The sequence below is a fragment of the Heterodontus francisci genome, chromosome 29 (assembly GCF_036365525.1).
Source record: "Heterodontus francisci isolate sHetFra1 chromosome 29, sHetFra1.hap1, whole genome shotgun sequence".
In the NCBI taxonomy this organism is placed as follows: Eukaryota; Metazoa; Chordata; class Chondrichthyes; order Heterodontiformes; family Heterodontidae; genus Heterodontus; species Heterodontus francisci.
This window is the reverse complement of record NC_090399.1, coordinates 67076823-67091376: the sequence shown is the minus strand read 5'-3', so window position 1 is coordinate 67091376 and position 14554 is coordinate 67076823. Positions and strand designations below refer to the sequence as shown.

The 14554-nt window shown below is 55.3% G+C and overlaps 2 protein-coding genes and 1 pseudogene across 2 annotated transcripts; all 3 read left to right on the top strand.

Annotated features, from left to right (window-relative positions):
* Positions 1-408: 408 nt before the first annotated feature.
* Positions 409-831, top strand: LOC137345897 (octapeptide-repeat protein T2-like). The gene has a single exon (XM_068009140.1). It carries the CDS (start codon positions 409-411, stop codon positions 829-831), a length of 423 nt encoding a protein of 140 aa, XP_067865241.1.
* A 746-nt stretch (positions 832-1577) lies between these two features.
* LOC137345896 (uncharacterized) lies at positions 1578-4213 on the top strand. Its single transcript, XM_068009139.1, has 3 exons — positions 1578-1932; positions 1987-2622; positions 4173-4213. Exons 1-3 carry the CDS (start codon positions 1578-1580, stop codon positions 4211-4213), a joined length of 1032 nt encoding a protein of 343 aa, XP_067865240.1.
* A 1244-nt stretch (positions 4214-5457) lies between these two features.
* Positions 5458-8430, top strand: LOC137345895 (golgin subfamily A member 6-like protein 22; annotated as a pseudogene).
* Positions 8431-14554: the final 6124 nt, after the last annotated feature.

Genomic DNA, 14554 nt, shown 5'->3' with positions numbered 1-14554 from the left:
GAGGAGGAGGAAGAAGAGGAGGTGGAAGAAGAGGAGGAGGAGAAGAGGAGGAGTAGATGAGGCGGAGGAGAAGAGGAGGCAGGAGGGGAGGAGGAGAAGAGGAGGAGGGCAAAAGGAGGAGGAGAAGAGCTGAAGCGGAGGCGGTGAGGAGGAGGCAGGAAGGGAGGAGGAAGAAGAGGAGGAGGAAGAAGAGGAGGAGGAAGAAGAGGAGGTGGAAGAAGAGGAGGAGGAGGAAAAAGAGAAGGAGGAAGAAGAGGAGGCGAAGTGGAGGAAGCAGGTAGAGGAGGATGCAGGAAGAGGATGAGATAGGTAGAGGAAGAGGAGGAAAAGTAGAAGAGGGGGAGGCAGGAAGGGGAGGAGGAGGAGGGAGGAGGAGGAGAAGTGGAGGAGGTAGGAAGAGGAGGAGGCATGAAGAGGAGGAGCCGAAGAGCAGGAGGAGAAGAGGAGGCAGGAAGAGGAGGAGGAAGAGGAGATGGAGGAGAGGAGGAGGAGGCGAAGAGGAGTGGGAAGGAAGAGGAGGAGAAGAGAAGGCAGGTAGAGGAGGATGAGAAGCGGAGGAGTCAGGAAGAGGAAGAGGAGAAGAGGAGGAGGAGAAGAGGAGGCAGAAAGAGGAGGAGGAGCCAGGTAAAGAAGAGGAGGAGGAGGAGGAACAGGAGGAGGAGAAGAGCAGAAGCGGAGGCGGTGAGGAGGAGGCAGGAAGGGAGGAGGAGGAAGAAGAGGAGGAGGCAGGAAGGAGAAGAGGAAAAGAGGAGGAGGCAGGAAGAAGAGGCAGGAAGAGGAGGAGAAGAGGAGGAGGCAGGAGGAGGAGGAGGAGAAGAAGAGGAGAAGTGAAGGAGGAGGCAGGAATAGGAGGAGGCAGGGAGGCAGGAAAAGGAGGAGGAGAAGAGGAGGAGGCAGGAAATAGAGGAGGAGGAAGAAGTGGAGGAGGAAGAAGGGGAGAAGGCAAGTAGAGGAGGCCAGATGAGGAGGGGGAGAAGAGGAGGGGAGGAGAAGAAGAAGAGGAGGAGAAGAGGAGGGGAGGAGAAGAAGAAGAGGAGTAGGAAGAGGAGGAAGAAGAGGAGGAGGAAGAAGAGGAGGAGGAAGAAGAGAAGGAGGGGGAGGAGGAGAGGAGGAAGAAGAGGAGGATTAGAGGAAGAAGAGGTGCCAGGTAGAGGAGAGGAGGAGGCAGGAGGAGACAGGAAGAGGAGGAGACAGGAAGAGGAGGAGGCAGGAAGAGGAGGAGTAAAAGAGGAGGAGGAGAAGAGGGGGAGGAAAAGCGGAGGCAGGCAGAGGAGGAGGAGGAGACGAGGAGTAGAAGAGGAGGAGACAGGAAGAGGCGGAGGAGATGAGGAGTCCAAGAGGAGGAGGTAGGAAGAGGAGGAAGAGGAGAAGAGGAGGTGTAGATGAGGCAGAGGAAAAGAGGAGGAGGCAGGTAGAGAAGGAGGAGTAGAGGAGGAGTAGATGAGTTGGAGGAGAAGAGGAGTGGGCGGGAAGAGGAGGAGGCGGGTAGGGGAGGAGCAGATGAGGAGGATAAGAGGAGGACAAAAGGAGGAGGAGGTGAAGCGGAGGACGAGAAAAGGAGGCAGCAAGAGGAGGAGATGAGGAGACAGGAAGCAGAGGAGGAAGAAGAGGAGGAGGAAGAAGAGGAGGAGAAGAGGAGGAGGACAAGAGAAGGAGGAGAAGCGGAGCAGGAGAAGAGGAGGCAGGAAGAGGAGGCAGGAAGAGGAGAAGAGGAGGTGAAGAGGAGGAGGAAGAGGAGAAGAGGAGGTGAAGAGGAGGAGGATGAGGAGAAGAGGAGGCAGCAAGAGGAGGTGGAAGAAGAGGAAGAGGAGAAAGAGGAGGAGGCAGGAATAGGAAGCGGAGGAGCGGAGGAGGAAGAGAAGCGGAGGAGGCAGGAAGAGGAGGAGGAAGGAAGAGGAGGAGAAGAAGAGGAGCAGGCGAAGAGGGGGGGGAGTAAAGAAGGAGGAGAATAGGAGGAGGAAAAGCGGAGGAGGGGACGAGGAGCAGGAAGACCGAAGGAGGAGGAGAAGAGGAGTAGGAGAAGACACGGAGGAGAGGAGGAGGCAGGAAGAGGAGGAGGAAAAGAGGAGGAGGGGACGAGGAGGAGGAAGACCGAAGGAGGAGGAGAAGAGGAGGGGGAGAAGAGGTGTAGGAGAAGACACGGAGGAGAGGAGGAGGCAGGAAGAGGAGGAGGAGAAGACACGGAGGAAGAGGAGGAGGCAGGAAGAAGAGGAGGAGGCAGGAGGGGGAGGCAGGAAGAGGAGGAGGAAAAGAGGAGGAGGGGACGAGGAGGAGGAAGAAGAGGCGGAGGAGAAGAGGCGGCAGGAAGAGGAGGAGGAGAAGGCACAGAGGATGAGGAGGAGGCAGGAAGAGGAGGAGGAGAAGAGGAGGAGGCAGAAAGAAGAGGAGGAGAAGAGGAGGAGGCGAAGAGGAGTGGGAAGGAAGAGGAGGAGAAGGCGGAGGGAGTGGAGGAGGAGGAGAAGAGGAGTGGGAAAGAAGAGGAGGAGAAGAAAAGGGAGGTAGAGGAGGAGGCAGGAAGAGGCGAGGAGAAGAGGAGGAGGGAGAAGAAGAGGAGACGAAGAGGAGTGGAAAGGAAGAGGAGGAGGAGAAGAGAAGGCAGGAAGAGGAGGAGGACAGGAGGAGGCAAAGAGGAAGAGGAGGAGGCAGGAAGAGGAGGAAGAGCAAGGAGGAGAAGAGGAGGAGGCAGGCAGTGGAGGAGGAGAAGAGGAGGCAGGAAGAGGAGGAGGAGGAATTGGAGGAGGAGAAGGGGAGGTGGCAGGGAGGAGGAGGAGAGGAGGGGGAGGAAAGGAGAAGGAGCGGAGGGGGGGGGGAAAAGAGGCAGAAAGAGGAGGAATAACAGGAGGAGGAAGATGAGGAGAAGGCAGGAAGAGGAGGAGGAAGGAAGATGACTAGGGAGATGAGGAGGAGGCAGGAAAAGGAGTAGGGAGAAGACGTGGAGGAAGAAGAGGAGGAGGAAAAAGTGGAGGAAGAGAAGCGCGGAGGAACAAGAAGAGGAGGTAGGAAGAGGAGAAGAAGAGGTGGAAGAAGAGCGGGAGAAGATGAGGCAGGAAGAGGAAAAAGAGAAGAAGAGGAGGAGGCAGGAAGAGGAGAAAGAGAAGAAGGACATGGAGGCTTTGGAGAGAGTACAGAGGAGGTTTACCAGGATGTTGCCTGGTCTGGAGGGCATTAGCTATGAGGAGAGGTTGGAAAAACTCGGATTGTTTTCACTGGAACGACAGAGGTGGAGGGGCAACATGATAGTGGTTTACAAAGTTATGAGCAGCATGGACAGAGTGGATAGTCAGAAGCCTTTTCCCAGGGTGGAAGAGTCAGTTACTAGGGGGGACATAGGTTTAAGGTGAGAGGGGCAAAGTTTAGAGGGGATGTGCGAGGCAAGTTCTTTACACAGAGGGTGGTGAGTGCTTGGAACTTGCTGCCGGGGGAGGTGGTGGAAGCAGGTATGATAGCGATGTTTAAGAGACATCTTGACAAATACATGAATAGGATGGGAATAGAGAGATATGGGCCCCGGAAGTGCAGAAGGTGTTAGTTTAGGCAGGCAGCAAAATCGGCGCAGGCTTGGAGGGCCGAATGGCCTGTTCCTGTGCTGTACTGTTCTTTGTTCTTTGTTCTTTGAGGAGACGAGGAGGAGGAAGAAGAGGAGAAGAGGAGGAGGAAGAAGAGAAGAGGAGGAGGAGAAGGAGAAGAGGAGGAGGAGAAGAGGAGGAGGAGGAGAAGAGGAGGAAGAAGAGGTGGTAGAAGAAAAGGAGGAGAAAGAAGAGGAGGAGGCAGGAAAAGGAATAGGGAGAAGAGGAGGAGACAGGAAGATGGTTAGTTTAGTTTAGTTTAGAGATACAGCACTGAAACAGGCCCTTCGGCCCACCGAGTCTGTGCCGACCATTAACCACCCATTTATACTAATCCTACACTAATCCCATATTCCTTCCACATCCCCACCTGTCCCTATATTTCCCTACCACCTACCGATACTAGAGGCAATTGCTAATGGCCAATTTACCTATCAACCTGCAAGTCTTTGGTATGTGGGAGGAAACCGGAGCACCCGGAGGAAACCCACGCACACACAGGGAGAACTTGCAAACTCCACACAGGCAGTACCCAGAATTGAACCCGGGTCGCTGGAGCTGTGAGGCTGCAGTGCTAACCACTGCGCCACTGTGCCGCCCCCACAGGAGAAGAGGAGGAGGAAGAGGTGGAGGACGGAGAAGAGTAGGAGGAAGAGGAGGAGGCGGGAAGATGATTAGGGAGGAGAGTAGAAGAAAGAAGAGGAGGAGGCAGGTAGAGGAGGAGGCAGGAAGAGGATGAGACAGGAAGAGGAAGAGGAGGAGGAGTAGAAGAGGAGGAGGCAGGAAGGGGAGGAAGCAGGTAGAGGAGGTGGCAGGAAGAGGAGGAGGCAGGTAGAGGATGAGGCAGGAAGAGGGGCAGGAGAAGAGGAAGAGGATGAAGAGGAGGCGGCAGCTAGATGAGGAGGCAGGAAGAGGAGGCAGAGAAGAGAAGGAGGAAGAAGAGGAGGAGGAGAAGAGTAGGAGGAAGAACAGGAGGAGGAGAGGAGGATACAGGACGAGGCGGAGGAGATGGGAAGAGGAGGAGGTAGGAAGAGGAGGAAGGTAGAGGGGGGTGGCAGGAAGAGGAGGAGGCAGGGAGAGAAGGAGGAGTAGAGGAGGAGTAGATGAGTTGGAGGAGAAGAGGAAGTGGGCGGGAAGAGGAGGAGGCGGGAAGGGGAGGAGGAGATGAGGAGGAGGATAAGAGGAGGACAAAAGGAGGAGGAGGTGAAGCGTAGGACGAGAAAAGGAGGCAGCAAGAGGAGGAGATGAGGAGACAGGAAGCAGAGGAGGAAGAAGAGGAGGAGGAAGAAGAAGAGGAGAAGAGGAGGAGAAGAGGAGGAGGACAAGAGAAGGAGGAGAAGCGGAGCAGGAGAAGAGGAGGCAGGAAGAGGAGAAGAGGAGGTGAAGAGGAGGAGGATGAGGAGAAGAGGAGGCAGCAAGAGGAGGAGGAAGAAGAGGAAGAGGAAGAAGAGGAGGAGGCAGGAATAGGAAGCGGAGGAGCGGAGGAGGAAGAGAAGCGGAGGAGGCAGGAAGAGGAGGAGAAGAAGAGGAGCAGGCGAAGAGGGGGGGAGTAAAGAAGGAGGAGAATAGGAGGAGGAAAAGTGGAGGAGGGGACGAGGAGCAGGAAGACCGAAGGAGGAGGAGAAGAGGAGTAGGAGAAGACACGGAGGAGAGGAGGAGGCAGGAAGAGGAGGAGGAAAAGAGGAGGAGGGGACGAGGAGGAGGAAGACCGAAGGAGGAGGAGAAGAGGAGGGGGAGAAGAGGTGTAGGAGAAGACACGGAGGAGAGGAGGAGGCAGGAAGAGGAGGAGGAGAAGACACGGAGGAAGAGGAGGAGGCAGGAAGAAGAGGAGGAGGCAGGAGGGGGAGGCAGGAAGAGGAGGAGCAGGCATAGGAGGAGGAAAAGAGGAGGAGGGGACGAGGAGGAGGAAGAAGAGGCGGAGGAGAAGAGGCGGCAGGAAGAGGAGGAGGAGAAGGCACAGAGGAAGAGGAGGAGGCAGGAAGAGGAGGAGGAGAAGAGGAGGAGGCAGGAAGAAGAGGAGAAGAGGAGGAGGCAAAGAGGAGTGGGAAGGAAGAGGAGGAGAAGGCGGAGGGAGTGGAGGAGGAGGAGAAGAGGAGTGGGAAAGAAGAGGAGGAGAAGAAAAGGGAGGTAGAGGAGGAGGCAGGAAGAGGCGAGGAGAAGAGGAGGAGGGAGAAGAAGAGGAGTGGAAAGGAAAAGGAGGAGGAGAAGAGAAGGCAGGAAGAGGAGGAGGAGAAGAGGAGAAGAGGAGGAGGACAGGAGGAGGCAGGAAGAGGAGGAAGAGCAAGGAGGAGAAGAGGAGGAGGCAGGCAGTGGAGGAGGAGAAGAGGAGGCAGGAAGAGAAGAGGAAGAGGAAAAGAGGAGGCAGGAAGAGGAGGAGGAGGAATTGGAGGAGAAGAGGAGGTGGCAGGGAGGAGGAGGAGAAGAGGAGGGGGAGACGAGGAGGTGGCAGGAAGTGGAGCAGGAAGAGGAGGAGGAGGAATTGGAGGAGGAGAAGAGGAGGCAGGAAGGGGAGGAGGAGTAGAGGAGGGGGAGGAAAGGAGAAGGAGCGAAGGGGGGGGGAAAAGAGGCAGAAAGAGGAGGAATAACAGGAGGAGGAAGATGAGGAGAAGGCAGGAAGAGGAGGAGGAAGGAAGATGACTAGGGAGATGAGGAGGAGGCAGGAAAAGGAGTAGGGAGAAGACGTGGAGGAAGAAGAGGAGGAGGAAAAAGTGGAGGAAGAGAAGCGCGGAGGAACAAGAAGAGGAGGTAGGAAGAGGAGAAGAAGAGGTGGAAGAAGAGCGGGAGAAGATGAGGAGGCAGGAAGAGGAAAAAGAGAAGAAGAGGAGGAGGCAGGAAGAGGAGAAAGAGAAGAAGGACATGGAGGCTTTGGAGAGAGTACAGAGGAGGTTTACCAGGATGTTGCCTGGTCTGGAGGGCATTAGCTATGAGGAGAGGTTGGAAAAACTCGGATTGTTTTCACTGGAACGACAGAGGTGGAGGGGCGACATGATAGTGGTTTACAAAGTTATGAGCAGCATGGACAGAGTGGATAGTCAGAAGCCTTTTCCCAGGGTGGAAGAGTCAGTTACTAGGGGGGACATAGGTTTAAGGTGAGAGGGGCAAAGTTTAGAGGGGATGTGCGAGGCAAGTTCTTTACACAGAGGGTGGTGAGTGCTTGGAACTTGCTGCCGGGGGAGGTGGTGGAAGCAGGTATGATAGCGATGTTTAAGAGACATCTTGACAAATACATGAATAGGATGGGAATAGAGAGATATGGGCCCCGGAAGTGCAGAAGGTGTTAGTTTAGGCAGGCAGCAAAATCGGCGCAGGCTTGGAGGGCCGAATGGCCTGTTCCTGTGCTGTACTGTTCTTTGTTCTTTGTTCTTTGAGGAGACGAGGAGGAGGAAGAAGAGGAGAAGAGGAGGAGGAAGAAGAGAAGAGGAGGAGGAGAAGGAGAAGAGGAGGAGGAGAAGAGGAGGAGGAGGAGAAGAGGAGGAAGAAGAGGTGGTAGAAGAAAAGGAGGAGAAAGAAGAGGAGGAGGCAGGAAAAGGAATAGGGAGAAGAGGAGGAGACAGGAAGATGGTTAGTTTAGTTTAGTTTAGAGATACAGCACTGAAACAGGCCCTTCGGCCCACCGAGTCTGTGCCGACCATTAACCACCCATTTATACTAATCCTACACTAATCCCATATTCCTTCCACATCCCCACCTGTTCCTATATTTCCCTACCACCTACCTATACTAGAGGCAATTGCTAATGGCCAATTTACCTATCAACCTGCAAGTCTTTGGCATGTGGGAGGAAACCGGAGCACCCGGAGGAAACCCACGCACACACAGGGAGAACTTGCAAACTCCACACAGGCAGTACCCAGAATTGAACCCGGGTCGCTGGAGCTGTGAGGCTGCAGTGCTAACCACTGCGCCACTGTGCCGCCCCCACAGGAGAAGAGGAGGAGGAAGTGGTGGAGGACGGAGAAGAGTAGGAGGAAGAGGAGGAGGCGGGAAGATGATTAGGGAGGAGAGTAGAAGAAAGAAGAGGAGGAGGCAGGTAGAGGAGGAGGCAGGAAGAGGATGAGACAGGAAGAGGAGGAGGAGTAGAAGAGGAGGAGGCAGGAAGGGGAGGAAGCAGGTAGAGGAGGTGGCAGGAAGAGGAGGAGGCAGGTAGAGGATGAGGCAGGAAGAGGAGCAGGAGAAGAGGAAGAGGATGAAGAGGAGGCGGCAGCTAGATGAGGAGGCAGGAAGAGGAGGCAGAGAAGAGAAGGAGGAAGAAGAGGAGGAGGAGAAGAGTAGGAGGAAGAACAGGAGGAGGAGAGGAGGATACAGGACGAGGCGGAGGGAGATGGGAAGAGGAGGAGGTAGGAAGAGGAGGAAGGTAGAGGGGGTGGCAGGAAGAGGAGGAGGCAGGGAGAGAAGGAGGAGTAGAGGAGGAGTAGATGAGTTGGAGGAGAAGAGGAGTGGGCGGGAAGAGGAGGAGGCGGGAAGGGGAGGAGGAGATGAGGAGGAGGATAAGAGGAGGACAAAAGGAGGAGGAGGTGAAGCGGAGGACGAGAAAAGGAGGCAGCAAGAGGAGGAGATGAGGAGACAGGAAGCAGAGGAGGAAGAAGAAGAGGAGAAGAGGAGGAGAAGAGGAGGAGGACAAGAGAAGGAGGAGAAGCGGAGCAGGAGAAGAGGAGGCAGGAAGAGGAGAAGAGGAGGTGAAGAGGAGGAGGATGAGGAGAAGAGGAGGCAGCAAGAGGAGGAGGAAGAAGAGGAAGAGGAAGAAGAGGAGGAGGCAGGAATAGGAAGCGGAGGAGCGGAGGAGGAAGAGAAGCGGAGGAGGCAGGAAGAGGAGGAGGCAGGAAGAGGAGGAGAAGAAGAGGAGCAGGCGAAGAGGGGGGAGTAAAGAAGGAGGAGAATAGGAGGAGGAAAAGCGGAGGAGGGGACGAGGAGCAGGAAGACCGAAGGAGGCAGGAAGAGGAGTAGGAGAAGACACGGAGGAGAGGAGGAGGCAGGAAGAGGAGGAGGAAAAGAGGAGGAGGGGACGAGGAGGAGGAAGACCGAAGGAGGAGGAGAAGAGGAGGGGGAGAAGAGGTGTAGGAGAAGACACGGAGGAGAGGAGGAGGCAGGAAGAGGAGGAGGAGAAGACACGGAGGAAGAGGAGGAGGCAGGAAGAAGAGGAGGAGGCAGGAGGGGGAGGCAGGAAGAGGAGGAGCAGGCATAGGAGGAGGAAAAGAGGAGGAGGGGACGAGGAGGAGGAAGAAGAGGCGGAGGAGAAGAGGCGGCAGGAAGAGGAGGAGGAGAAGGCACAGAGGAAGAGGAGGAGGCAGGAAGAGGAGGAGGAGAAGAGGAGGAGGCAGGAAGAAGAGGAGAAGAGGAGGAGGCGAAGAGGAGTGGGAAAGAAGAGGAGGAGAAGGCGGAGGGAGTGGAGGAGGAGAAGAGGAGTGGGAAAGAAGAGGAGGAGAAGAAAAGGGAGGTAGAGGAGGAGGCAGGAAGAGGCGAGGAGAAGAGGAGGAGGGAGAAGAAGAGGAGTGGAAAGGAAGAGGAGGAGGAGAAGAGAAGGCAGGAAGAGGAGGAGGAGAAGAGGAGAAGAGGAGGAGGACAGGAGGAGGCAAAGAGGAAGAGGAGGAGGCAGGAAGAGGAGGAAGAGCAAGGAGGAGAAGAGGAGGAGGCAGGCAGTGGAGGAGGAGAAGAGGAGGCAGGAAGAGAAGAGGAAGAGGAAAAGAGGAGGCAGGAAGAGGAGGAGGAGGAATTGGAGGAGAAGAGGAGGTGGCAGGGAGGAGGAGGAGAAGAGGAGGGGGAGACGAGGAGGTGGCAGGAAGTGGAGCAGGAAGAGGAGGAGGAGGAATTGGAGAAGGAGAAGAGGAGGCAGGAAGGGGAGGAGGAGTAGAGGAGGGGGAGGAAAGGAGAAGGAGCGGAGGGGGGGGGAAAAGAGGCAGAAAGAGGAGGAATAACAGGAGGAGGAAGATGAGGAGAAGGCAGGAAGAGGAGGAGGAAGGAAGATGACTAGGGAGATGAGGAGGAGGCAGGAAAAGGAGTAGGGAGAAGACGTGGAGGAAGAAGAGGAGGAGGAAAAAGTGGAGGAAGAGAAGCGCGGAGGAACAAGAAGAGGAGGTAAGAAGAGGAGAAGAAGAGGTGGAAGAAGAGCGGGAGAAGATGAGGAGGCAGGAAGAGGAAAAAGAGAAGAAGAGGAGGAGGCAGGAAGAGGAGAAAGAGAAGAAGGACATGGAGGCTTTGGAGAGAGTACAGAGGAGGTTTACCAGGATGTTGCCTGGTCTGGAGGGCATTAGCTATGAGGAGAGGTTGGAAAAACTCGGATTGTTTTCACTGGAACGACAGAGGTGGAGGGGCGACATGACAGAGGTTTACAAAGTTATGAGCAGCATGGACAGAGTGGATAGTCAGAAGCCTTTTCCCAGGGTGGAAGAGTCAGTTACTAGGGGACATAGGTTTAAGGTGAGAGGGGCAAAGTTTAGAGGGGATGTGCGAGGCAAGTTCTTTACACAGAGGGTGGTGAGTGCTTGGAACTTGCTGCCGGGGGAGGTGGTGGAAGCAGGTATGATAGCGATGTTTAAGAGACATCTTGACAAATACATGAATAGGATGGGAATAGAGAGATATGGGCCCCGGAAGTGCAGAAGGTGTTAGTTTAGGCAGGCAGCAAAATCGGCGCAGGCTTGGAGGGCCGAATGGCCTGTTCCTGTGCTGTACTGTTCTTTGTTCTTTGTTCTTTGAGGAGACGAGGAGGAGGAAGAAGAGGAGAAGAGGTGGAGGAAGAAGAGAAGAGGAGGAGGAGAAGGAGAAGAGGAGGAGGAGAAGAGGAGGAGGAGGAGAAGAGGAGGAAGAAGAGGTGGTAGAAGAAAAGGAGGAGAAAGAAGAGGAGGAGGCAGGAAAAGGAATAGGGAGAAGAGGAGGAGACAGGAAGATGGTTAGTTTAGTTTAGTTTAGAGATACAGCACTGAAACAGGCCCTTCGGCCCACCGAGTCTGTGCCTACCATTAACCACCCATTTATACTAATCCTACACTAATCCCATATTCCTTCCACATCCCCACCTGTCCCTATATTTCCCTACCACCTACCACTGGAGGCAATTGCTAATGGCCAATTTACCTATCAACCTGCAAGTCTTTGGCATGTGGGAGAAAACCGGAGCACCCGGAGGAAACCCACGCACACACAGGGAGAACTTGCAAACTCCACACAGGCAGTACCCAGAATTGAACCCGGGTCGCTGGAGCTGTGAGGCTGCAGTGCTAACCACTGCGCCACTGTGCCGCCCCCACAGGAGAAGAGGAGGAGGAAGAGGTGGAGGACGGAGAAGAGTAGGAGGAAGAGGAGGAGGCGGGAAGATGATTAGGGATGAGAGTAGAAGAAAGAAGAGGAGGAGGCAGGTAGAGGAGGAGGCAGGAAGAGGATGAGACAGGAAGAGGAAGAGGAAGAGGAGGAGGAGTAGAAGAGGAGGAGGCAGGAAGGGGAGGAAGCAGGTAGAGGAGGTGGCAGGAAGAGGAGGAGGCAGGTAGAGGATGAGGCAGGAAGAGGAGCAGGAGAAGAGGAAGAGGATGAAGAGGAGGCGGCAGCTGGATGAGGAGGCAGGAAGAGGAAGCAGAGAAGAGAAGGAGGAAGAAGAGGAGGAGGAGAAGAGTAGGAGGAAGAACAGGAGGAGGAGAGGAGGATACAGGACGAGGCGGAGGAGATGGGAAGAGGAGGAGGTAGGAAGAGGAGGAAGGTAGAGGGGGTGGCAGGAAGAGGAGGAGGCAGGGAGAGAAGGAGGAGTAGAGGAGGAGTAGATGAGTTGGAGGAGAAGAGGAGTGGGCGGGAAGAGGAGGCGGGAAGGGGAGGAGGAGATGAGGAGGAGGATAAGAGGAGGACAAAAGGAGGAGGAGGTGAAGCGGAGGACGAGAAAAGGAGGCAGCAAGAGGAGGAGATGAGGAGACAGGAAGCAGAGGAGGAAGAAGAGGAGGAGGAAGAAGAAGAGGAGAAGAGGAGGAGAAGAGGAGGAAGACAAGAGAAGGAGGAGAAGCGGAGCAGGAGAAGAGGAGGCAGGAAGAGGAGAAGAGGAGGTGAAGAGGAGGAGGATGAGGAGAAGAGGAGGCAGCAAGAGGAGGAGGAAGAAGAGGAAGAGGAAGAAGAGGAGGATGCAGGAATAGGAAGCGGAGGAGCGGAGGAGGAAGAGAAGCGGAGGAGGCAGGAAGAGGAGGAGGCAGGAAGAGGAGGAGAAGAAGAGGAGCAGGCAAAGAGGGGGGGAGTAAAGAAGGAGGAGAATAGGAGGAGGAAAAGCGGAGGAGGGGACGAGGAGCAGGAAGACCGAAGGAGGAGGAGAAGAGGAGTAGGAGAAGACACGGAGGAGAGGAGGAGGCAGGAAGAGGAGGAGGAAAAGAGGAGGAGAAAACGAATAGGAGGAAAACCGAAGGAGGAGGAGAAGAGGAGGGGGAGAAGAGGTGTAGGAGAAGACACGGAGGAGAGGAGGAGGCAGGAAGAGGAGGAGGAGAAGACACGGAGGAAGAGGAGGAGGCAGGAAGAAGAGGAGGAGGCAGGAGGGGGAGGCAGGAAGAGGAGGAGCAGGCATAGGAGGAGGAAAAGAGGAGGAGGGGACGAGGAGGAGGAAGAAGAGGCGGAGGAGAAGAGGCGGCAGGAAGAGGAGGAGGAGAAGGCACAGAGGAAGAGGAGGCAGGAAGAGGAGGAGGAGAAGAGGAGGAGGCAGGAAGAAGAGGAGGAGGCGAAGAGGAGTGGGAAGGAAGAGGAGGAGAAGGCGGAGGGAGTGGAGGAGGAGGAGAAGAGGAGTGGGAAAGAAGAGGAGGAGAAGAAAAGGGAGGTAGAGGAGGAGGCAGGAAGAGGCGAGGAGAAGAGGAGGAGGGAGAAGAAGAGGAGACGAAGAGGAGTGGAAAGGAAGAGGAGGAGGAGAAGAGAAGGCAGGAAGAGGAGGAGGAGAAGAGGAGAAGAGGAGGAGGACAGGAGGAGGCAAAGAGGAAGAGGAGGAGGCAGGAAGAGGAGGAAGAGCAAGGAGGAGAAGAGGAGGAGGCAGGCAGTGGAGGAGGAGAAGAGGAGGCAGGAAGAGAAGAGGAAGAGGAAAAGAGGAGGCAGGAAGAGGAGGAGGAGGAATTGGAGGAGGAGAAGGGGAGGTGGCAGGGAGGAGGAGGAGAAGAGGAGGGGGAGACGAGGAGGTGGCAGGAAGTGGAGCAGGAAGAGGAGGAGGAGGAATTGGAGGAGGAGAAGAGGAGGCAGGAAGGGGAGGAGGAGTAGAGGAGGGGGAGGAAAGGAGAAGGAGCGGGGGGGGGGAAAAAGAGGCAGAAAGAGGAGGAATAACAGGAGGAGGAAGATGAGGAGAAGGCAGGAAGAGGAGGAGGAAGGAAGATGACTAGGGAGATGAGGAGGAGGCAGGAAAAGGAGTAGGGAGAAGACGTGGAGGAAGAAGAGGAGGAGGAAAAAGTGGAGGAAGAGAAGCACGGAGGAACAAGAAGAGGAGGTAGGAAGAGGAGAAGAAGAGGTGGAAGAAGAGCGGGAGAAGATGAGGAGGCAGGAAGAGGAAAAAGAGAAGAAGAGGAGGAGGCAGGAAGAGGAGAAAGAGAAGAAGGACATGGAGGCTTTGGAGAGAGTACAGAGGAGGTTTACCAGGATGTTGCCTGGTCTGGAGGGCATTAGCTATGAGGAGAGGTTGGAAAAACTCGGATTGTTTTCACTGGAACGACAGAGGTGGAGGGGCGACATGACAGAGGTTTACAAAGTTATGAGCAGCATGGACAGAGTGGATAGTCAGAAGCCTTTTCCCAGGGTGGAAGAGTCAGTTACTAGGGGGGACATAGGTTTAAGGTGAGAGGGGCAAAGTTTAGAGGGGATGTGCGAGGCAAGTTCTTTACACAGAGGGTGGTGAGTGCTTGGAACTTGCTGCCGGGGGAGGTGGTGGAAGCAGGTATGATAGCGATGTTTAAGAGACATCTTGACAAATACATGAATAGGATGGGAATAGAGAGATATGGGCCCCGGAAGTGCAGAAGGTGTTAGTTTAGGCAGGCAGCAAAATCGGCGCAGGCTTGGAGGGCCGAATGGCCTGTTCCTGTGCTGTACTGTTCTTTGTTCTTTGTTCTTTGAGGAGACGAGGAGGAGGAAGAAGAGGAGAAGAGGTGGAGGAAGAAGAGAAGAGGAGGAGGAGAAGGAGAAGAGGAGGAGGAGAAGAGGAGGAGGAGGAGAAGAGGAGGAAGAAGAGGTGGTAGAAGAAAAGGAGGAGAAAGAAGAGGAGGAGGCAGGAAAAGGAATAGGGAGAAGAGGAGGAGACAGGAAGATGGTTAGTTTAGTTTAGTTTAGAGATACAGCACTGAAACAGGCCCTTCGGCCCACCGAGTCTGTGCCGACCATTAACCACCCATTTATACTAATCCTACACTAATCCCATATTCCTTCCACATCCCCACCTGTCCCTATATTTCCCTACCACCTACCACTGGAGGCAATTGCTAATGGCCAATTTACCTATCAACCTGCAAGTCTTTGGCATGTGGGAGGAAACCGGAGCACCCGGAGGAAACCCACGCACACACAGGGAGAACTTGCAAACTCCACACAGGCAGTACCCAGAATTGAACCCGGGTCGCTGGAGCTGTGAGGCTGCAGTGCTAACCACTGCGCCACTGTGCCGCCCCCACAGGAGAAGAGGAGGAGGAAGAGGTGGAGGACGGAGAAGAGTAGGAGGAAGAGGAGGAGGCGGGAAGATGATTAGGGAGGAGAGTAGAAGAAAGAAGAGGAGGAGGCAGGTAGAGGAGGAGGCAGGAAGAGGATGAGACAGGAAGTGGAAGAGGAGGAGGAGTAGAAGAGGAGGAGGCAGGAAGGGGAGGAAGCAGGTAGAGGAGGTGGCAGGAAGAGGAGGAGGCAGGTAGAGGATGAGGCAGGAAGAGGAGCAGGAGAAGAGGAAGAGGATGAAGAGGAGGCGGCAGCTGGATGAGGAGGCAGGAAGAGGAGGCAGAGAAGAGAAGGAGGAAGAAGAGGAGGAGGAGAAGAGTAGGAGGAAGAACAGGAGGAGGAGAGGAGGATACAGG